Genomic DNA, 24,180 nt, shown 5'->3' with positions numbered 1-24,180 from the left:
AAAACGCTGAACGCTTCTCACTGACGCTGATGAACTGCTGCTTTTTATAGATTAAATGTCAATATTACACACATGATTACAGATTTCCTTTACTTCCTGATCCTGATCCAACTCCTACGATTAAGGTTTGCCACATCGATTTACTGTGCGTGTGTGTGTGTGTGTGTGTGTGTGTGTTTTAATAGTACTGATAGATTTAGCCTTGGCTCCTCCGCACTGCAGCAGACTGATTTACTGCCATCAGAACAAAGCAGAGTTTTTGTGTGTGTGTGTGTGTGTGTGTGTGTGTGTGTGTGTGATATGTAATGTGTAGACAAGGTAATCATCAGAGGCGGGAGTAAGTCACACATGTGCAAGTCACAAGTAAGTCTCAAGTCATGAATGTCGAGTCAAAGTCAAGTCAAATTTGCGACTTAAGTCTGACTCGAGTCAAGTCGAGTCCCCCATCTCTGAATCATTTAACTCAATTCCGAGTCAAGCCGAATTTGCAACTTAAGTCTGACTCAAGTCAAGTCATATGACTCGAGTCCCCCATCTCTGGTAATCATACAGTATTAGCAGGACAAGATGATAGCTTTAAAATCTTATTGAGCTTCCTATACAACATGAGCACCATTTGATTCTGTTGATACTGTAGATTTGTACCCAAGAGCAGCTGCTGTAATCGTTAAGATTCCCTGCGACTCACAATCTTACTCCTGAACACTGGAACCGTTTCTTATCACGCCAGAGATTTTCTATCAGAGGAAGAATTAAAGAAAGCGGCTTTAATGCGAACGTGAAAGGTGCCAATATTTATGCAGTTCAGTTATAAAACTGCCGTTTCTTTCACGACAGATGAGACCTTTTAGCTCTTTATGTTAATTTGGGACGCAGCTTCAGTGTCATGCAGTTATAGAAAAATAATCAACAATAGAGTGAAGTTAAAACGACATCCTGAACTATTTTATTCCACTCACAATGCAGCAATTTGATAACAATGATTTATTTAAGGGGGGCACGGTGACTTAGTGGTTAGCACGTTCGCCTCACACCTCCAGGGTTGGGGGTTCGATTCCCGCCTCCACCTTGTGTGTGTGGAGTTTGCATGTTCTCCCCGTGCCTCGGGGGTTTCCTCCGGGTACTCCGGTTTCCTCCCCCGGTCCAAAGACATGCATGGTAGGTTGATTGGCATCTCTGGAAAATTGTCCCTAGTGTGTGATTGTGTGAGTGAATGAGAGTGTGTGTGTGCCCTGTGATGGGTTGGCACACCGTCCAGGGTGTATCCTGCCTTGATGCCCGATGACGCCTGAGATAGGCACAGGCTCCCCGTGACCCGAGGTAGTTCGGATAAGCGGTAGAAGATGAAAATGTGAGTGATTTATTTAAATTATCACCTGCTTCGAAATTTGTCACCCAAATGAGGATGAGGTTCCCTTCTGAGTCTGGTTCATCTCAAGGTATCTTCCTCATATCGTCTCAGGGAGTTTTTCCTTGCCGCCACCTCAGGCCATCCTTAAAAATATTTTGGTTTGCAGTAACAGTAAAAAAAAAAAAAAGGGTTGGTAGGTAGGTCTATATTTTTTTTTTTCAAGTTTCAATGTAAAAAAAAAAGTACAATTTTGGTGATGGTGATTACGTAGGTATGAATTTAAACAAATTAGCATATCGTGACGTCACTGACTGGGTCTTCAACCCGTGTCTTCGGTCGAACGCACCGTTCACATTTCTGTTGTATAAAGAGAAACATTGTGCAGAAGTATTATTTGCTGTTTTGCGTGTGTCTGACGCTGCGGTTGCTGTGTGACGCGTTCCAAAGAAGAAAAAAAAACCTGGACGCGCTCCGAGAGAAGGCCGTTAAATCAATTTCCTGTTTTCGTTTTCGAAACTTGTGTTGGTTGGTCCAATCGATTTGTGCAATAGATTTTTGAACAATAGAATTTGTGTTAGTTGTTTGAAGAGTTAAAAAAAAATTGGTCGGTCTTAACGCAAATTTACAAGTTTACAAATTTGCTTTACACTTAAAGCAAAAAAAAATAATTGAGTCGGTCCTAAATTGACAGGGTCGGTCGGGTTACGGCAAACAAGTATATTTTTAAGGATGGCCTCAAGTTTGATCATTAGGGATAAACTTTAGAGATAAATAGGAAATAAGTTTAAAGCTTTGAGATGACGTCCATAGTTAAAAGCCTTATACAGATGAATTGAATTTGATCTAAAATGATACACGTCTCCTCGAACGTGTTTTCTTTGTTAAACGATATTGACCAATCAGAATCAAGAATTCAAATCGTACCTATAACAATTGTGTATTCGAGGGTGAAGTTGCTTGACGTCTAAAAAGAGTTGTATTAATAACTGGGTAAAAGAAATGGAAAACCAAGCTACAGATCAGTAACAAGAGGCATTTTGAAGAGAGAAAAAAAAAAAACAAAGAAAACAACACAATTTATGTGTAAAAATGTGAAGCGCTACTGCTAATGTTTGTTCTGTCTGGATTTAATGAAACATTAGCGATGCATTAACGCACCAGACTGCTACTGTAGAGCTTTACAGTAAGTAATTAAACTTAAAGGTGGGGTCTCCATTGTTTGAGAAATGCTTCAGAAAACTGCGTTGGATTGGCAAACAAAACAAAAACAAAACTAACGTGTAGCCAATGAGCAGAAAGGGGCGTGTCTCGTCAATATGGGCGGAGAGAGTGTTCAGTGCGCATGTGTGAGATTAGCAGAAAGCGGTTTTAACATTGACATGGAGGATAAAAACAAAGAAAGAAAGAGAAGAAAGGCTTACGATAAGGCAAGAAGTAGGACGTGTTAATATAGGATCAGCTTTCCAGCACTGGAGAGAACTGAACGTCTTCTGCGTGAAACAAAGCTAAACCTTTCACTGTACAACACACAGTACTACAAAAACACATTTGTATTACCATAGTATTACTCATTGTGTTCATTTATTGATAAAAATATCCCCTCGGTCAGCTGCCCCAACAGGTTCTGCCATAATTCTTGTCTGGGTTATACTTGGGTTATACTTGTCTGGTGTATGTGTGGGCGGAGCTATCAAAACAGGGGTGGGACCAATTTGGGTTAGGGGCGTGTTTGTTTTGGTGATTTCAAATGTCAACATTGGCTTTCAAACAACGGAGACCCCACCTTTAAAACTCAGTTTTTTAAGAGATTTCTACCTAAGGTGGAGGATTGAAATTATTAATTTCTATATTCTCTCTCTCTCTCTCTCTCTCTCTCTCTCACTCTCAGGTATCTACACTACACATTCTTCTCTCCACACACACCTGCTCTACACCAATGCCACGTTGAAGCAGGTCATTTTCCTTGCACGCTTACTCGCTCTAGTGCTTTATTTCAGGTTTCCATGACGATAGTTAACGTATTAAAGCCAGATTCTTGACTAGAAAAGAAAAAAAAACAGGCATGTGGTGTAGGTGGAAATGTTCTTGACGCACAAATAACTGTCTTTCTCTAAAGGAAACCGTAATGACGTAAACGTTCGTGTCACACGCTCAGGACCATTAATGACGTTGACGTAAGCACGAAAGATTAAGATACCAACAGAACAATACCATGTCGCACTTGTCCCAGAGGACACAGACGTCTGATCGTGTCCAGTTTAAAATCCAATTCAATAAATACTATAAAATATGTTATAAAAAATTAAAAACCAAGGTCCGTAATCAACGTTTCCCCTTAATATTAAAGAGAAGATCTGAGTAATTATAAAAGCTTTTCATGAAGCATCTTAACCCTTAAAAGAGCTCAGAAGGTCTAAGGAGTTGTGAGGAGGATTTTTAATAGATTTGAGAGGGAGAAGAAATGTGTTGTACAGTATATATACTGCCGCTATGGCATTTAGAGATACTCTAACGTCTCAGAAACAGAGCTGAAATCCCAGAGCAGCAGAAATGATATAATTTGTCTCTCTGACATTTCTGCTCTGTGTCAGAGATGTTTACATTTACATTTATTACATTTATAACATACAGATGTTAGAACATCTGTAATATGATCGGTCACCAATGTAATCCCTACACCATATAGTGTCAAATATCTTAACATAGAGACAAAGTGAAGGTTTAAAATAGACCAGATTTTAAATGCGCTCCTATTTTATATCGGACAACCAATCACAGCCTTCTACAGAATGTGTCACCTAGTAACAGGTTAAGCCCCGCCCCCTCTCTACGATAAAGGATGTTGTATTTCCTGGCTCAGAGTTGCTCTGTGATTGGTCCTGAATCTCTCTGAAGATAAGATTTATAGTTAGACATTGTTTAAGCTTCATTAGGAGCTCTCGTATGAGGTCGTTATTAGAGTCTTTATGAATAGGGACCGTGACGTATGCTGGTGGTTTCTACAGTTTATTGGAGTGAAGGTCATGTCATATTTAAATCTATTAAATATTTCGTTCATATCGTTCTTATCGATTCATGACCGTGTTATTATTATGGAGTAGTTTGGCTTTTCAATGTGTAGCACTTTCATTAAAAAGGAAAAGAAAACAGTGTTAAAGTATCATCTATCTGTTCAGATGATATTAGTGTTACAAATCAAGACCTGTGCTTTCATCACTCTATAATTTTGAAAGAAAAAAAAGCTGCTTTCCTTCTCTGTCTTTCTTACAGATTGTCTCATCTCCTGTCTCCAGGTAATGAAACTCGAGCCTCCAAATTCCCCACACTCACGAGCATCTGATTGGGAGAATACTTTTTTCCACCTTTTCATAGAGGAAAGGGTTTAATTGTCGGCATGAAGATGACAGCTGCTGTAAAAGTACTTAAGAAAAGCCGATCAAGCCGAGGACTCGGAGACAGGAAGCAGACGAGGACGAGAGACTTCACGTTTTTAAATCCATCCTGTAAAGCTCAAGTGAGTAGAAAGTGCAGACCAAGCCTCTGTACAGCAGTGTCAATTACACGTGAGAGAAGGACACAATATTATAGCCAGAAATGAGCTGTATACCAGGATCAGGAGTCTGTAGGGTTAGAAAAAAGACAAGATGGAGCTTTGGTGGCTCATTTGGTTAAGGCTCTGGGTTGTTGATCAGAGTACCAGCGTTCAAGCCCCAGCACTGCCAAGCTGACACTGTTGGGCCCTTAAGTAAGGCCCTTAATCCTCACTTCTCCAGTGGTGCTGTATCATGTCTGACCCTGTGCTCTGACGCCAACCTCCAAAGCTGGGATATGTGAAGAAAGAATCTCACTGTGATGTAATGTAGATTCTTAGTACTTCTATTCTCTTCCCTTTCTACTAGATGTTGTTTGTGTTCCTTCATTCATTCTACAAGAGCATCAGTGAGATCAGACTCAGATCAGATGTTCAGGATGTTGAGGAGACTCCAGTTCCAGTTCATCCCAAAGGTGTTCAGTGGGGTTGAGTCAGAGTCAGGGCTCAGTGCAGGACACTTCGGTTCTTCCACTCCAACCTTCACCTCCACACCGTGTCTTCATGGAGCTGCTTTGTGCACTTTGTGTCAGACTGGAACAGGGTCGAGTCTCTTCGTTCCACTGAAGGGAAATTGTAATTGTCACGCTTTATATTTATTTGCTTCTGACCACAAACTTTAAGCCATATGGATCTAACAGATTAACCAATTTAAGAAAGATAGGGTTAGTGTTCTCTATTTTAATTGGTTGGACTAAAGTTTTTTTTCCTTCCTTTACATTTACCAGCCTGGGTGTTGTCATGGTGACATCATTAAATATAACAATAAAAAACGCAATATGTCCGAGGTCATGAGCTTTAGAAATCATTAGGAAACACACCACACATTAATCCTGGTGTCAGCTTGGACTTTTCATTCGGATGCTTTTCATTGTTGACCTCGGATTCGAGCTGAAGTGATGGGAGATTAGAGCTGCACAATGTTGCACTGCTAAATTGTTATCAGAATATTGTCCTGTGCATTAGTGATATCACAGAGGCATGGAAAATGCAAATAAGAAATTATCTGAACTCTGTAATTGTTTTTTTTTTAATTGTGTTCCCTTTATCTTCTCAGAGATTAACTTCCTGTCAGGAGTTTTAAATAACTTCACTTCGGTTCATTTGTTTAATCGATGCTAACCTTTACCCGTGGCACCTCAGGCGCTCAGGAGTGTTGTTTAGTATGCAAACGAGGGACAATTTAAAGCTAGTCCCAAAATTACAAAGGAGATGCGTTCCCATGACCCCATCGTAACTAGAAGTTGAACCATGACCTAGCCTACCCAGGAGAATGGTGACATGTATGGCGTAGTCTACGGTAATTGGTTAATAATTTAACAACTTACAGTACTTTTGGCTATTGCAATCTAATAGAAAGTTTATTCAATAAATAATTCTATCTGCTATAAAAACTTTAACGATGGCGCTAACCCTAAAATGAAATCGCTAAAACTAAGTATCATACACTCATTAAAAAATCATATCTGTTGAACGCTAGCGAGACGGAAGTGAGGCATCTTACAGGGCTGCTACGATTAATTGCTGTGCGAAATAAAATTGTCGTATCTATGTCCTCTGTCGTAAGTAATTCATAGGTCGAATTGTCAGAGAGTATCTGTAAATAAATATATTTTTAAAGTGTGTTAAAAAGATGCAGGGACAGCAGAACAGCATGCCATTGATTCAGTGAGACACTGTTCTGGGCGGAGTCACGCTGGAATAGACCACGCCCCAGTATCGGTATATTTGTTGATTTAATGTATTTACATTTCTTTCTAAAAACCTCTCATACTTTTTTAAGGAGTTGATGCTAAAAGAACAATATGACATCATTTCAGCGCAAACGGACCTCACGTAAGGAGGCGTGTCCAAACCGATTCATTCCAAGTGTCCCTCAGGTATCACTAGCATGCTAACGTTCGATGCTCTCATATACAATAGGCCTAATATTTCTCTTTCCTCAATTAAAATACAGTACAAAATAAGCAGATATTTTTTGTTTACAAAAAAATAGTTTTAACTTTATTTTCTTTGTGTTATCGTGGAAAACTGAAAAGCGCCACCTGCGGTACTGGAACTCTTAAACGCTCGATATCTGATGGCTGAAATAAAACCGCAGAGAAAAGCCAAGCTTGCAAAAAGGTTCAAGTAAATGTTTTGGAATTCGCACAACCCTCGCAGCCATCATCTGTGCAGTACATATGCTGACGGACGGAGGCAAACCTTTCATTTGTCACACGTCTGTAGTTTCTACATGCTATTTCTGTCCATAGTGTACAGCCTAGTAGACAGACTACTGTATAATCAACTCTCTCTCTCTGTGGATTCTCATGTGATCTGAGGACTAAGCACCACAGTGCTGTCAGTATGAAAAGCCTCACCTGCTCTGCTTCGCTTTTTAATCACGAGCTCACAGCTGCCGCCTCTCATTACGCCAACACCTTGAAACTCCTCGCTTGTCCTACGTTCTCCCAAAAGTGCTACAGAGAAGGTGTTGGTTTGCTGCTCAAATCCACCACAAGAGAGGCTCAGTAATGTCTGAAGAACAGATATGAGATATTTACAGCATCATAAATGTTTGTGCACAGGGTTATTTTGTCCACTTTGTAGCTCAAATTCCAGTGATTAAATGATCAAAAACAATGGCTGGGGTAGCATGGGGTAGCGTGGGGTACTTAAAAATAGGTTTATATGAATTATAATGATTATAGATAAAATAATAAAAATAAATAAATAAATAAATAAATAAATAAATAAGTTCATTTTTTTAATTTAAAATTGATTTTAAAATCGATTTTAAAATTGATTAGCTGCTTCCAATCAGTGTCTAATATTTAGTTTAAAAATATTTTTTATATAATTGACATAATTGATCACACTGTTGTTTTTATATCGTCTTAATGCCCAGACTAAATTTGAGTTTTAAAGTGTTTTGCATTAAAGTATTTAGTGACGTGACGTACAGCTAAGTACAGTGACCCACACTCAGAATTCTTTCTCTGCATTTAACTCATCCAAAGTGCACACACACAGCAGTGAACACACACACACCATGAACACACACCCAGAGCAGTGGGCAGCCATTTATGCTGTGGCACCCGGGGAGCAGTTGGGGTGGGGGTGGGGGGTTCGGTGCCTTGCTCAAGGGAACCTCAGTTGTGGCCGGCCCGAGACTCGAACCCACAACCTTAGGGTTAGAAGTCAAACACTCTAACCGTTAGGCCATGACTTCCCCCATGATTTACCCCATCACACTGATTTTTTTTTCTATTTTTAATAAAAGTGTTTAAAAGTAATTTATTTTTTTTAATCACGGTTGATACTTTTCCAGATCTTTGTCCTCGACTTGTTATGATAGTGTTTTGTTTTTCATGAAGCTGTATATTTCGGTTCTCTGGGTTCTTCCAGAAACAGGTGCAATTATTTGACTAATGATGACGACTATTAAAATTTTAAATTGAAAATGATATCGATTTTTCTCTCAATATTATAGACTGTTTTGTATAGATTTATGACAGATCATGATTTTTTTATTTATGATCAATTAAGTCAATTTAAGTTCCACTGCAAAAACATGGAAAAGAATGAATTCTTAAGATTTCCAACAGCTGCAGCACCTGGTGCTTCGTATGAAAAATCAAAGAGCGTCCTTTCGTTGTAAAGTCTCAGACCCACGCTTTGATTAGCATTACTTTGGAGCGTAGTCTGTTCATCATTACACTTTAATTTAGAACACTAAATCTCAGTCAGCCAGCTGTATCACATGGTCTCACACGGTCTCACGTTTCCATTTAATCCACTCTAAGCTACAGTTCATCCCTTTCACACATGCACTTTTAAATAGGAATTTAATGGCAAGTGATCAGGAAAAGATGAAGTGTGAATACAAGCCAGAGCAGAAAGTCTAGGAGAATGTAAGCAGCAGTGTAACTAGTATGGGTGGTAATATGGGATGATCTTTTGAGGAGACTTATTGGAGAGAAGGGTTTTGTTCCCTGAGTGGTTTCCCGTTTAAAGGCTGCTCTCACATGAAACAGTTGTTCTGAAGAATAACAACTGGCTGCAGCTCTTTTTGGATAAAGTGCTTTCTGTGTGTGGATAAAGAGTTGGAGCAATCTATTGTGTGTTTGAATAAAAAGCTCTAGTGGTCTAGGGTGTGTTTTGTTACACTGGTGGAGTGATTTAGTGTATGTTTGGATTAAGAGCTAGAATGATCCAGGGTGTATTTGGGTAAAGAGGTGAAGTGATCTAGTGTGTATTTACAGTATGTAAATAGCTGGAGTGATCTAGTGTATGTTTGAGTAAATTGGTGGGGTGATCTAATGTGTGTTTGGGTAAACAGTTGGAGTGATCAAGTTTAGCTAAAGAGGTGGAGTAATTTAGTGTGTGTTTATGTAACGATCTCGAGTGATCTTGTGTGTGTTTGGCTAAAGCTGTGGAGTGATTTAGTGTGTGTTTATGTAACGATCTCGAGTGATCTTGTATGTATTTGGCTAAAGCTGTGTTGTGATTTAGTGTGTGATTGGTTAAACAGTTGGAATGATGTAGTGTGTGATTGGGGACATTTTATTGGTGATCTTGTGTTTGCATGATTTAGTGTGTATAGGCTAGTAATGGGAGATCTATTGTGTGCATGGGAAATTGTGGAGTGATCTACTGTTTGTTTGGTTAAAAAAACTTGAGTGATATAGTGTGTGTTTTGGTAAACACCTGGAGTCATCTAGTGTGTGTTTAGATAAAATGGAGTGTAAAGAGGTGGAGTGATTTAGCGTGTTTGGGTAAATTGCTGGAGTCCTCTAGTGTGTGATTAAGTAAAGTGGTGGAGTGATTACTGTGTGATTAGGTAAAATTTAGTAAACAGATGGCGTGATCTAGTGTGTGATTTAGTAACCAGATGGAGTGATCTAGTGTGTGATTTACTAAACAGTTGGAGTGATCTAGTGTGTCATTTAGTAACCAGATGGAGTGATCTAGTGTGTGATTTAGTAACCAGATGGAGTGATCTAGTGTGTGATTTAGTAACCAGATGGAGTGATCTAGTGTGTGATTTAGTAAACAGATGAAGTGATCTAGTGTGTGATTTAGTAACCAGATGGAGTGATCTAGTGTGTGATTTACTAAACAGTTGGAGTGATCTAGTGTGTGATTTAGTAACCAGATGGAGTGATCTAGTGTGTGATTTAGTAACCAGATGGAGTGATCTAGTGTGTGATTTAGTAACCAGATGGAGTGATCTAGTGTGTGATTTAGTAAACAGATGAAGTGATCTAGTGTGTGATTTAGTAACCAGATGGAGTGATCTAGTGTGTGATTTAGTATACAGATGGAGTGATCTAGTGTGTGATTTAGTAAACAGATGAAGTGATCTAGTGTGTGATTTAGTAAACAGATGGAGTGATCTAGTGTGTGATTTAGTAACCAGATGGAGTGATCTAGTGTGTGATTTAGTAAACAGATAGAGTGATCTAGTGTGTGATTTAGTAAACAGATGTAGTGATCTAGTGTGTGATTTAGTAAACAGATGGAGTGATCTAGTGTGTGATTTAGTAAACAGATGGAGTGATCTAGTGTGTGATTTAGTAAACAGATGTGATCTAGTGTGTGATTTAGTAAACAGATGGAGTGATCTAGTGTGTGATTTGGTAAAGTGGTAAAGTGATGAAGTCGTCTAGAGTGTATATGAATCAAGTTGTCCACTTTCGAGGCTCAGGTGGTTTTAGAACGTGTTAAAGCTGCTCTTCATTTTCTCTCCTGTCTTTGTGAGAAGCATTAGGCCTCAGGACAGAGAGGCGACTGTGAGGTGAATCTAATGTCGAACTGATGGATTTGCTAACGGGGAAAAGAGGTTTAATGGTAACAGTCAGTCACTCTGAAGTTTTTCCAAGCCAGAGGACACACACACTATGTTTTTTTTTTGTTTTTTTTTTGTTATATTTTTTCAGGCTGATTTGCTTTTAATATCCTGCTGTCCCATAAAAACCCCAATTCACACACTGTGCAATAAAAACAGTTAAAGTGTAAGAATCCTGCATGTTCTTAACATCCTGAAACTGAACATTTTTTCACACTGAACATGCATGTCCTGATGCATTTTATTCCTCTTTTACAACAGCAATTTGCCAGCGATTAAATTTTTGTGTTTATTAAAGAACAATACATTATATTTTTTATCCTTTAATGGTTACATTTAATGTTGTTTAATGTCTGCAAAACAAAATGTTCCTTTTTTTCCATCTTTCTCTGACTGTTACAGACCCCTGACACTGGAGACTCCTTATGTCTCGTCTCATTACAGAAACACTTAATGATACAGCGGAGATTGTGAACAAAATAAAGAAATAAAGTACTGTATGTAAATAATCCTTTTGTGATTAATTTCACTTCCTCATCAGGAGGCAGAACGTTCAATTAAAAACTTTTTTTGCAATTATTGTACACCGTTTTTTATTGTATATTATTTTCCTTAGAGGTGCCAATAATTCTGTATCTAAATTGGCTACTAAAAATAAAAATACAACCGTAGTGAAGCGACAGTTTCAGATTTTCTAACAGCTGTCATTTTTGGAAACAGGAGGCGCATCTTGTGTTTGTTGTGGCTGACCTTTCAGCGGATCTGGAAGGAGCCGGATGGATGCTCGGCTCGGTGCCGCCGAAAGGTCAGAGAGTAAACTCTGCTCGAGCCGAGCTGAGACGAGTACAATGGCTGTCGCTAAACCCTCTCATAATAATAACAATAATAATAACCTTAATTTTCTATAGTGCCTTTAAAAGTACACATAGTCCCTGACTGGGGTACAACAGAACATTCATTTGACTGACAGTGACATTCATTGTGTGTGTGTGTGTGTGTGTGTGTGTGTGTGTGTGTGTGTGTGACTGACATGCATTTACACATCAGGTGTGTATTCAGTGATGTTTTGATCGACGTGAAATAAAAACATGTTATTTGTAGAAAACTCTTCTCTTCTTTCCTGTTTAAAAGTACACCTCAAAGCGCTTTACAAAAGCAAATAAAACAACAAAATTAAAATTAAAGCAACAAGAATAGACTAGGGGGCACGGTGGCTTAGTGGTTAGCACGTTCGCCTCACACCTCCAGGGTTGGGGGTTTGATTCCCGCCTCCGCCTTGTGTGTGTGGAGTTTGCATGTTCTCCCCGTGCCTCGGGGGTTCCCTCCGGGTACTCCGGTTTCCTCCCACGGTCCAAAGACATGCATGGTAGGTTGATTGGCATCTCTGTAAAATTGTCCGTAGTGTGTGATTGTGTGAGTGAATCAAAAATGAGTTTTAAGCTGAGATTTAAAAATGCCAAGAGATTTTGCTTGCCTTATCTCAGTTGGTAAAACTCATAAAACTGACAGAGCAGAGAGCTGAAAAGATCAGAGGAAATAACATTCGTGGGTCTCACGCCAGCTGACAGAAAACACACCACCACACACCAGAGGATCCATGTGAGAAACCTACGAGATGTTTCTGAATGAAAGAACAGACAGAAACTTTATCTTTGCAGCTGCTCTCCTGCTGAGAACCCACAGATCTCTGCGATCGGTTCGAGTCTACGCCGGTCTACGAGAGCATCAGATGGAGAAACCTTCTGATCTGATTAAGTGATTATTCAACAGATCAAAGCATTTAGTTTTATCCACGATACAGTTCAGCTGAGCAGGTTAAAGGTTAAACCCGTCCTCATGGACCCAGCACTCTCGGCTTGGTGATGACGGGATTTAGACTAATCCTCTTTAGCCAAAATTTATCGTTATGGAAAAATGTTTCTTAAAATCCTGCATTTATTATAAATGATTGTTGAAACAAAATGAAAATCTATCTGTGGCTCCTTCACCATAAAGACAGGAAGATAGAGAAAGGAATGATCTTTCTTTGACTTAATTTTTTTGTTTGTTTGTTTGTTTATTAAGATTCAGATGCAAATTTAAATGATAATTAACTAACAATATTTAAATATTATTTTAAATAAAAATGTGTTAACATTTATTTATTAATTCTAAAGAAAAAAATACATTTTTAAAATCTATTTATTTATTTGCTAATTTGTTTACTTATTAATTTATTATTATTTCTGCTCATTTATTTTATTTCAAATTTCAGTTGTGAAAGAGGGGCACGGTGACTTAGTGGTTAACACGTCCGCCTCACACCTCCAGGGTTTGGGGTTCGATTCCCGTCTCCACCTTGTGTGTGTGGAGTTTGCATGTTCTCCCCGTGCCTCGGGGGTTTCCTCCGGGTACTCCGGTTTCCTCCCCCGGTCCAAAGACATGCATGGTAGGTTGATTGGCGTCTCTGGAAAATTATCCGTAGTGTGTGAATGAGAGTGTGTGTGTGTGCCCTGTGATGGGTTGGCACTCCGTCCAGGGTGTATCCTGCCTTGATGCCCGATGACGCCTGAGATTCCCCGTGACCCGAGGTAGTTCGGATAAGCGGTAGAAGATGAATGAATGAATGAGTTGTGAAAGAGATTTTTTTCTGTGATTTACAATGTCCAGGTCATCACACAGGAAGTGATGTGTGATGTAAAATGTTTACTACACACAGTCCCTGACTGGGGTACAACAGAACGTAACATCTAATACTAACAGCAACATGATACTGTATAGTGACAGTGACAATCATTGTGTGTGTGTGTGTGTGTGTGTGTGTGTGTGTGTGTGTGTGTGTGTGTGTGTGTGTGTGACTGACATGCATTTACACATCAGGTGTGTATTCAGTGATGTTTTGATCGATGTGAAATAAAAACATGTTATTTGTAGAAAACTCTTCTCTTCTTTCCTGTTCACTGCACTGCAGCACAGACACTTTAATATCACACTGACCAACCTGACAACAACACACACACACACACACACACACACAAACTGAGAAACAGAAAGACAGAAAAAGAAAAACAGACAAAGAGAGAAGAATAGACAGAGAAAGACAGCCAGAGAGTGTAGATAGAGACAGAGTGAGACAGATGAACATGGGGGGGGGGATAGGGGTAGAGATAGAGACAGAGATAGAGATAGGATAGAGATAGAGACAGAAAGAGACAGATGGACAAAAAGAGAGATGGACAGACAGATAGCGAGCAAGAAAAAGAGACAGAAAGAGAGAGAAAGACAGACAGACAGAGAGACAGATGGACAGATAGAGAGACAGAGGGATAGGCCGACACAAGAGACATAAGGACAGAGAGTCTGAGTCAGGCAAGCAGATAGAGACAGGTAGAGACTGACAGATAGAGACAAACAGACAGACAGACAGAGAGACAGACAGACAGACAGAGAGACGGTTGTCTAATAAATCATATGATAAAGGCATGTTTTAATGTAGCCAGAGATGAACATGGTGTAGCAGTTAGAACCGTCGTTCCTTCACCCGTCTGTCTTCTTGTTCCTTCTTCTCTCATGAAGTCAATAAGACAAAACAGAGCTTGAGACAGTGTAGAGTGTGAACTGCTCTGTCCTGAAGAGAACTTTTACACTTACAGTTTTACCTCAGTCTGTTACACTGGTGACTCCTTCACACAGAATTACTGTGATCTCTCACACTGGAGTTACTGTGATCTCTCACTCAAGAGTTACTGTGATCTCTCACTCAAGAGTTACTGTGATCTCTCACTCAGAGTTACTGTGATCTCTCACTCAGAGTTACTGTGATCTCTCACACTGGAGTTACAGTGATCTCTCACTCAAGAGTTACTGTGATCTCTCACACTGGAGTTACAGTGATCTCTCACTCAAGAGTTACTGTGATCTCTCACTCAAGAGTTACTGTGATCTCTCACTCAAGAGTTACTGTGATCTCTCACTCAGAGTTACTGTGATCTCTCACTCAGAGTAACTGTGATCTCTCACTCAGAGTAACTGTGATCTCTCACTCAAAGTTACTGTGATCTCTCACTCAGAATTACTGTGATCTCTCACACTGGAGTTACAGTGATCTCTCACTCAAGAGTTACTGTGATCTCTCACTCAAGAGTTACTGTGATCTCTCACTCAGAGTAACTGTGATCTCTCACTCAGAGTTACTGTGATCTCTCACTCAAGAGTTACTGTGATCTCTCACTCAGAGTTACTGTGATCTCTCACTCAGAGTTACTGTGATCTCTCACTCAGAGTTACTGTGATCTCTCACTCAAAGTTACTGTGATCTCTCACTCAGAATTACTGTGATCTCTCACACAGAGTAACTGTGATCTCTCACTCAGAATTACTGTGATCTCTCACTCAGAGTTACTGTGATCTCTCACTCAGAGTTACTGTGATCTCTCACTCAAGAGTTACTGTGATCTCTCACTCAGAGTTACAGTGATCTCTCACTCAGAGTTACTGTGATCTCTCACTCAAGAGTTACAGTGATCTCTCACTCAAGAGTTACTGTGATCTCTCACTCAAGAGTTACTGTGATCTCTCACTCAGAGTTACTGTGATCTCTCACTCAGAGTTACTGTGATCTCTCACTCAAGAGTTACTGTGATCTCTCACTCAAGAGTTACTGTGATCTCTCACTCAGAGTTACAGTGATCTCTCACTCAAGAGTTACTGTGATCTCTCACTCAAGAGTTACTGTGATCTCTCACTCAGAGTAACTGTGATCTCTCACTCAGAGTAACTGTGATCTCTCACTCAGAGTAACTGTGATCTCTCACTCAAAGTTACTGTGATCTCTCACTCAGAATTACTGTGATCTCTCACACAGCAACTGTGATCTCTCACTCAGAATTACTGTGATCTCTCACTCAGAGTTACTGTGATCTCTCACTCAGAGTAACTGTGATCTCTCACTCAGAGTTACTGTGATCTCTCACTCAGAGTTACTGTGATCTCTCACTCAGAGTTACTGTGATCTCTCACTCAGAGTTACTGTGATCTCTCACTCAGAGTTACTGTGATCTCTCACACAGAGTTACTGTGATCTCTCACACAGAGTTACTGTGATCTCTCACACAGAGTTACTGTGATCTCTCACACAGAGTAACTGTGATCTCTCACTCAGAGTTACTGTGATCTCTCACTCAGAGTAACTGTGATCTCTCACACTGGAGTTACTGTGATCTCTCACACAGAGTTACTGTGATCTCTCACTCAGAGTTACTGTGATCTCTCACACTGGAGACTCCTTCTCCTTCTCTCTTTTTATTCAGAAAGCAAAAGATCTATAAAATGATCTTTAACAATACTGTTATGTTACTCAGAACTGCTTGAGGTGTGTGAGCAACCCGACAGATACGACAGAATTAAATACACAAATAATCAGCAAATATAAAGGTCTAAAGCTTCAGCTATTTACTGCCATGTGACTGAGCAGGAATGACTTACTGCTTCAAAGTAAAAAAAAAAACATGCCAACTTCCTGTCATGTGACCTGATGATAGACAGCTAGAGTACATGAGCTGAAGCTGACATGATCACAGATCCAGTTTCTGGTGAAGAGGCTGAAGCCAAACGGAAAATTCCGGTGTGTGAATGAGTAATGACTGAGTTTATATAATGACTGATGTGTCAGGCAGCATCTCTAAACACTGACCTTTACTGAACACACCACACTCAACACTACAGTGCAAACACACCACACTCAACACTACAGTACAAACACACTACACTCAACACTACAGTACAGAACAAACGCATTCAACACTACAGTACAGAACAAACACACTCAACACTACAGTACAAACACACTCAACACTACAATACAAACACACTACACTCAACACTACAGTACAGAACAAACGCACTCAACACTACAGTACAGAACAAACGCACTCAACACTACAGTACAGAACAAACACCCTCAACACTACAGTACAGAACAAACACACTCAACACTACAGTACAAACACACTCAACACTACAATACAAACACACTACACTCAACACTACAGTACAGAACAAACACACTCAACACTACAGTACAGAACAAACGCACTCAACACTACAGTACAGAACAAACGCACTCAACACTACAGTACAGAACAAACGCACTCAACACTACAGTACAGAACAAACGCACTCAACACTACAGTACAGATCAAACGCACTCAACACTACAATACAGTACAAACACACTCAACACTACAGTACAAAACAAACACACTCAACACTACAGTACAGAACAAAACACACTCAACACTACAGTACAAACACACTCAACACTACAGTACAGAACAAACACACTCAACACTACAGTACAGAACAAACACACCACACTCAACACACCACACTCAACACTAGAGTACAAACACACTCAACACTACAGTACAGTACAAACACACTCAACACTACAGTACAAACACACTCAACACTACAGTACAGAACAAACACACTCAACACTACAGTACAGAACAAACACACTCAACACTACAGTACAGAACAAACACACTCAACACTACAGTACAGTACAAACACACTCAACACTACAGTACAGAACAAACACACACAACACTACAGTACAGAACAAACACACTCAACACTACAGTACAGAACAAACAGACTCAACACTACGGTACAGAACAAACACACCACACTCAACACTACACTACAGAACTAACACACTCAACACTACAGTACAGTACAAACACACTCAACACTACAGTACAGAACAAACACACCACACTCAACACTACAGTACAGTACAAACACACTCAACACTACAGTACAGAACAAACACACACAACACTACAGTACAGAACAAACACACTCAACACTACAGTACAGAACAAACAGACTCAACACTACGGTACAGAACAAACACACCACACTCAACACTACACTACAGAACTAACACACTCAACACTACAGTACAGTACAAACACACTCAACACTACAGTACAGAACAAACACACCACACTCAACACTACAGTACAGAACAAACACACTCAACACTACAGTACAGAACAAACACACCACACTCAACACTACAGTACAGAACAATCACACCACACTCAACATCCTGGAAAGTTATGAGGTCTCGAGCAAGCCTTCTCCTGCATCCTCATCACTGTCACCGCCCAAGTGTGGATTTACACGGAGCAGACATGAATACAGAGCAGCTGCAAGCCACAGTGTAGAACCAGTCATACACACACTTCCTGTAGCTCTCTGACAATGATTCATATACAACAAACACATTCATACCTAGTGCACACACTCATCTGCATCACAAATCAGCTCTATGGATGTATACAACAGTACTTACAGCATGCTAACACAGACCACCATATGAGAGAGAGAGAGAGAGAGAGAGAGAGAGAGAGAGAGAGAGAGAGAGAGAGAGAGAGAAAATTCCAAACAAGGAAGAGTGAGGAATGAGTAATGAGGATGAAGAAGACACAGGAATTCTGAAGTGTTGGAGAATTAACAGAGAGGGAGAAAGAGTGACAGAGAGTGAGAGAGAGAAAGAGAGAGAATAGATGATAAATCAGATGAAAGATTGTGCTGAGAAAAAAATTAGAAAAAAAATAATCTGGTTTGTTTTTGCATGCTGGAACGTGATTGGCTGTTATATTATATGATGTCGTAACACTTCCCTGTCCTGTGTTTTGTCTTTTTCAGTTATAATTAATACTTTTAAAAAAGTGAAGCCAAACTGCATTAGCACTTTGCTCAGTTTGTCTGATGAATTGAATAACAGTGATGCATTTACACGAAAAAAATAAAATAAAGTTCAGAGTGACTAACACCAGTCAGACAGAGGCTCAGGAGGTGATCTGAGGGATTCAGTTGTCCAAGTCATTGGAAAATAATGGATTTACATTCACTAACAAAGTGAGTGAGAGAGAGAGAGAGAGAGAGAGAGAGAGAGAGAGAGAGAGAGAGAGAGAGAGATAAACGAAGAGAAATGTATAAAACTGTGCTTTAACTAGAAATAAAAAGAAATAGAAAAGCATGGAGAAGAAGTAAAAAAAAATACAGAGAGAGAGAGAGACATGATTGAGGGAAGAATGAACAAGAAAGGTGTAAGATGTGGTGCAGTAAAGCAGCCCAACATACCGGTACTTCATTCCCGTGTGTTTTCCGGTGGACTCTTTGAGAGAGATGTGGTGACGTGGGGTGAAGGAGCCGAAGCTGCGCGCGATGATGGCCACGGTGCGAAATTTGGCGCGAGCTGCGTTCACCACGTTAGGACTGGTGGCACTCTGCTTGCCGTGTTCTCCATTCCGGCCCTTCAGATTGTGCTCGGTGCAGGCGATGGACACCTGCATGACGGCCAGTGAGGACGAGGATGAGGACGAGGACGCTGTGGAGATCCGGAGGAGTTGTGCGTCTTGTACGAGTGTGCAGGACAGCGTACACTCACTTCAGTCCATCTCAGAGAAGCGGAAAGTTAGTCCAGCCTTAATCCTGAGCCGTCCTCCTCCTCTTCTTTGTGTGTGTGTGTGTGTGTGTGTGTGTGTGTGTGTGTGTGTGTGAACATGTGCGTGTGAATGTGTTCGGCTGAGCGTGAGTGCAAGTGCGAGCGCTGCGGAGACACTTCACACAGCACACACACTGAGAGAATCTTGATCAGGGTCAGTGACAAAGAAGCCGGCTAGAAGAGGAGGGAGGAAGCGAGGGAGTGAGGGGATGTTAGGACGGTCCAGCGCTTTTCATCAGGTTCACTATATTCCACCTCTCTCTCTCTCTCTCTCTCTCTCTCTCTCTCTCTCTGCGTCTCTTCAGGTTCTTTGCTCGTTCTTCCACCACAGTCAAATTTACTGCTGTCATTTGCTCTCTCCTCCTCTTCTTTCTCTCATTCTCACTCCTGAGATGATTATCTTCTGGTGAGCTCAGCTGCAAAGCTGCAGATCCATGAGAGTGATAAGACTCTAAAGTCTCTCTCTCTCTCTCTCTCTCTCTCTCTCTCTCTCTCTCTCGCTCGCTCGCTCTCTCGTCTGCCTACTAGCTGCTAATTTCATTCTCTCTGGTTCTCTGTTTTACACTCTTTCTCGCTCTTGGAGGTTTTAACACATCATCACATCATATATGACATCATTAGGCACATCATTATATATTATGTGTCTCTCTCTCACAAACACACAGTATATAAGCACCCCCACCCCCAGTCTTCAGCTTAGCGCAACAATGCTTAGCAGTGAATATAAATTGGTGTACTTTCTGTTGGTTTACAGACACACTGAAAAAGAGAGAGAGAGAGAGAGAGAGAGAGACCCATAAATAATTAGCACGGGAAAACTGTTTATCTCTAAGAAACTCACAAAGCATCAAAAAGAAAGAAACATCATGCAGGAAAAGCACAACAACACACAGTCACAGTAACACAATACACAGCTGTGTACACTGCAGTAGAGCATCATGTTTAATTGATTTGTATTGTTGTGTTTATTGGATAATTATGAGATTCTACTGAAGATAAAATGCCTCATTTATTCCTCACATTCAGGAAATCTTCCTCAGAGGTTGTTCTGGTGGTAAAGAATTCTCTGAAAGGAAACTCTGGTGGTTTTACATAAACCTCTAAAACGCTTTTATCGACTGTATACAGAACCGACAAAAGTGATTAAACCAGATACTAAAAAGCACAAAACACTAAAGAGTTCTGTAGCAAAGATAATCAATGGATGAAAAAAACATAACATTTAGTTTTTAATTCTAACCTTTAATTCCAAACTTTAAACATTAACCCCTAAACCTAAGCCAATAACACTAACCCCTAACCCTAACCCTTAATCCTAAACCTAACCCCTAACCCTAACCCTAACCCTTAATCCTAACCCTTAACCCTAACCCTTAACCAGTACCCCATACACCAACCCCAACCCCTAACCTTTAACCCTAACTCTTAACCATAACCCCTCAAACTTAACAATTAACACTTAACCCCAAAACTTAACCCCAATGCCTTACACTGACCCCAACCCCTAACTCTTAACCCTAAATCATAACCCTTAACCATAAACATGACCTGATCCCTTAACTCTAATCCTAACCCCTAATTCTTAACTCTAACCCCAATAATAAAACTCACCCTAAACCTAACCCTTAACCCTAACCACTGACTTCAACCTTAACCCTAATCCCTAACCCTAATCCCTAACCCTTAACCCTAATCCCTAACCCTTAACCCTAATCCCTATCCCTTAACCCTAACCCTAATCCCTATCCCTTAACCCTAATCCCTATCCCTTAACCCTAATCCCTAACCCTTAACCCTAATCCCTAACCCTTAACCCTTAACCCTAATCCCTATCCCTTAACCCTAATCCCTATCCCTTAACCCTAATCCCTAACCCTTAACCCTAATCCTTATCCCTTAACACTAACCGCTGAGCCAAACCTTAACACTTAACCCTAATCAATAAAACTTAAACCCTACAATAAAACCAACCTTTAACCTTAAACTGAACCATTAACCTGAACCCTAACCTCCATAGTTCATCTTTCTAAACCTGAACCAGCTCAGCCTCCTGTATCAGATCCTCTATTGCAGCGATCACATGCATTTATGTAAATTATTTAGCTGACAGCAGCTCGTCAGTCCCAAGACTAGCTCCAGGGCTCAGAGTTAACTCAGAGCTTCTCCGAGTTTTCTCAGGTTTGTCATTTTGTTTACTCCCAGAATGTGTTCAGTTCAAAACCGGTACATCATCTGTTCTGAGTCCGGAGCCGCCAGTCAAACATGTTGACACGAGGAATCGAATCATTCAACTTGTCTTATTTACATCCATAAACTAAGGTAACTGTTATCACCATTAGTCATGATAGTCATTTATCTGTACCTTAGAAGTAAAAGATTTTTATTCAGTTTTATATGAATTATAAATTGTAAACATTCCAACAAATTTCTTTTACACTGATATCTCTAGTGTTTCTTCAGGTTACATATGTCCTGTCCTTCTGTCTTCTTTTGTCTTGTGGCTGGAAATGTGTGTGTGTGTGTGTGTGTGTGTGTGTAATATCAGAGTTGTTCTTATCTCCTATATTAAAGTCTAATATCTAACATGTAAATTTTCTGTAGATGATAAAGCTCAGTTTCTGTGGTTTGTGTTTGTTTTCCTTCTTATATAAAGAGAAGCTGAGATGTAACCACGGTTACGGGGCTGACCTTTGCTTCCTGAACACCACACACACACACACACATACACACACAACCTAATAACTAAGCATAATAATTCTCCACGCTTCCTCCACCACCTCCTCCTCCATTCATGCACACACTTGACACTAATAAAGCTCCAGTGCCCTTTTCACATTTCTTTCTATTTTCTTGTTTTCTGTTTACTCAGATCTGCTTGTTTTTACCTTCTTAAGGCTAAATAAAGGTCTGAGTGAGATTTCATCTCGCTCTGCCTCGTATTTCTGACAGAAACAGGAGGTGAGACACAAGAATAGTGTTTTCATTAAAAAAGGGAATGAAATTAACACTACAGTGGAAGTGTTAAGAGCTCATGACATGGTGTTGTCAATTTCTCTACGACAGCGGTACAGACTTTGGTGCAGGTTTGAATCCCTGTGCTTGTTATCATCGCTATAGTAACAGCTCGTTCACAGGGACGTCTATAAAGGACGCTCCATGTAAACAGATTCAAGACACGACGTTAACACACACACACACCGCGACTTTCTGTGACACGAGTGACAGTAACCATCAACAAATAGATGTTAGTGTGTCAAGCGTTACTTGGAGATTTGCAGCGATAAAATAGATTTACGGTTTTGTTTTCAGAGACGTTTATGTAACATTTTGCTGAAGGAGTCTCCAGTGTGAGCATTTTTTTATGCAGCAGTAACATATTAAGAGAAAGAAAAAGAGGTGCGAGTAAAAGAACGAGTGTTTAGAGGTGCTATAGCGTATGTGAGGACAGGAACAAACCTGTTCAACATAACTATAAACTGATCAAATATTAAAGACCTGACTTTCTTTAGCCAGTTCAACATGCGGCAAACTGCTGTGGTGGAAGAGGAATAACTGACTTCAGGATAAATACTTCTACACACACACACACACACACACCCTCACACAAGTGCTGCAGGTCAATAATAATAATAATGCTCAGGACAGTGTTACAGTGACCCTGTTAATTGCCTTACACACTGACACATTGACCGACTCCATCTTCGCCGACCCATCACTCACTCTCTTAATTTGATGAGTTTCACATTCTCCGGTTGTGTGTGTGTGTGTGTGTGTGTGGGAGAGAGAGTCAATATCCTGTTCACTGCCTTTCATTCTAATATGTCTCTTACCACTGATCGTGTGTGTGTGTGTGTGTGTGTGTGTTGTATAATTAATTGCTAGTACACCGAGCTTCACAGTAATTTAGGTTCCAGTCTCAGTTCAGTATCAGGGTTGAATTTTTTTCCACTTAAATATTTTCCATTATTTTGTATTTAACCTTCTCCTGATTATAGTTAGACTTTCTTTTTAAAATAAAATAATAAAATAAAATAAAATAAACTTCTACAACTACCATTTTCACCCCTAGGACTAACACAAAACCACTAACTAAAACGATATTAACGTGACATAACTTAAACCTAATAATAAACAGTTTACAAGATCATTTAATAAATAAAAACTTTGATGTGATTCATGTGACATTTGAATTTATTACAACATTTTAATTCGATGGACATCAAAGTATTTCAACGTGAGAACAACAAAGTATTTCTTTTTTATTTTATTTATTTATTTATTTATTTATATTTTATATATATTTTTAATGTATTATTTACATATTTTAACTGTAAGAGGGAGAAAAAAAAAACGTAGCACAATATGACACGTGTCCATAACATAAGTAAACACCCCTGGACCTGCTGTGGATCATTTAATACACCTACTGTATAAACCAAATAATATTATTGTAGTTTACCTGCTCTGACACAAATAGTTACCCTGGGTCCTAGTGCACACTGGGTTACAGGGAATCCTGGGTTAATCTCGTTTTAAGCTTCACACTGCTACAGACTTGCACTGGCTTTCTGTGACTGTGGAAAGAATGTGATATGAGTCTGAGGCGCTGTTCAGTTCCTGATCGAATGAACATACTGTACACACTGTACACACAGAACACACTGTACACACTGTACACACAGAACACACTGATCACACAGAACACACTGTACACACTGTACACACTGTACACACAGAACACACTGATCACACAGAACACACTGTACACACTGTACACACAGAACACACTGTACACACTGTACACACAGAACACACTGATCACACAGAACACACTGTACACACTGTACACACTGTACACACAGAACACACTGATCACACAGAACACACTGTACACACTGTACACACTG

The 24,180-nt window shown here is 39.9% G+C and overlaps 1 protein-coding gene across 2 annotated transcripts in view; it reads right to left on the bottom strand.

The window, feature by feature from the left end:
• Window positions 1–24,180, bottom strand: part of kcnab1a (potassium voltage-gated channel subfamily A regulatory beta subunit 1a) — a 111,450-nt gene that overhangs the window by 70,907 nt on the left and 16,363 nt on the right. Inside the window, exon 1 of one of the 2 annotated variants that reach the window (XM_060878374.1) lies at window positions 18,910–19,423. The exons of the other annotated variant lie outside the window; for it this stretch is intronic. Coding sequence (XP_060734357.1) covers window positions 18,910–19,121 — 212 coding nt within the window. The 5' untranslated portion in view covers window positions 19,122–19,423. Of the gene's footprint in view, window positions 1–18,909; window positions 19,424–24,180 lie in introns of those variants that run through there. 2 annotated transcript variants of the gene reach the window in all.

Source organism: Tachysurus vachellii, chromosome 9 (assembly GCF_030014155.1).
Source record: "Tachysurus vachellii isolate PV-2020 chromosome 9, HZAU_Pvac_v1, whole genome shotgun sequence".
Lineage (NCBI taxonomy): Eukaryota > Metazoa > Chordata > Actinopteri > Siluriformes > Bagridae > Tachysurus > Tachysurus vachellii.
Note: the sequence above shows the minus strand (reverse complement) of the source record. Positions and strands in the feature narration are given on the sequence as shown.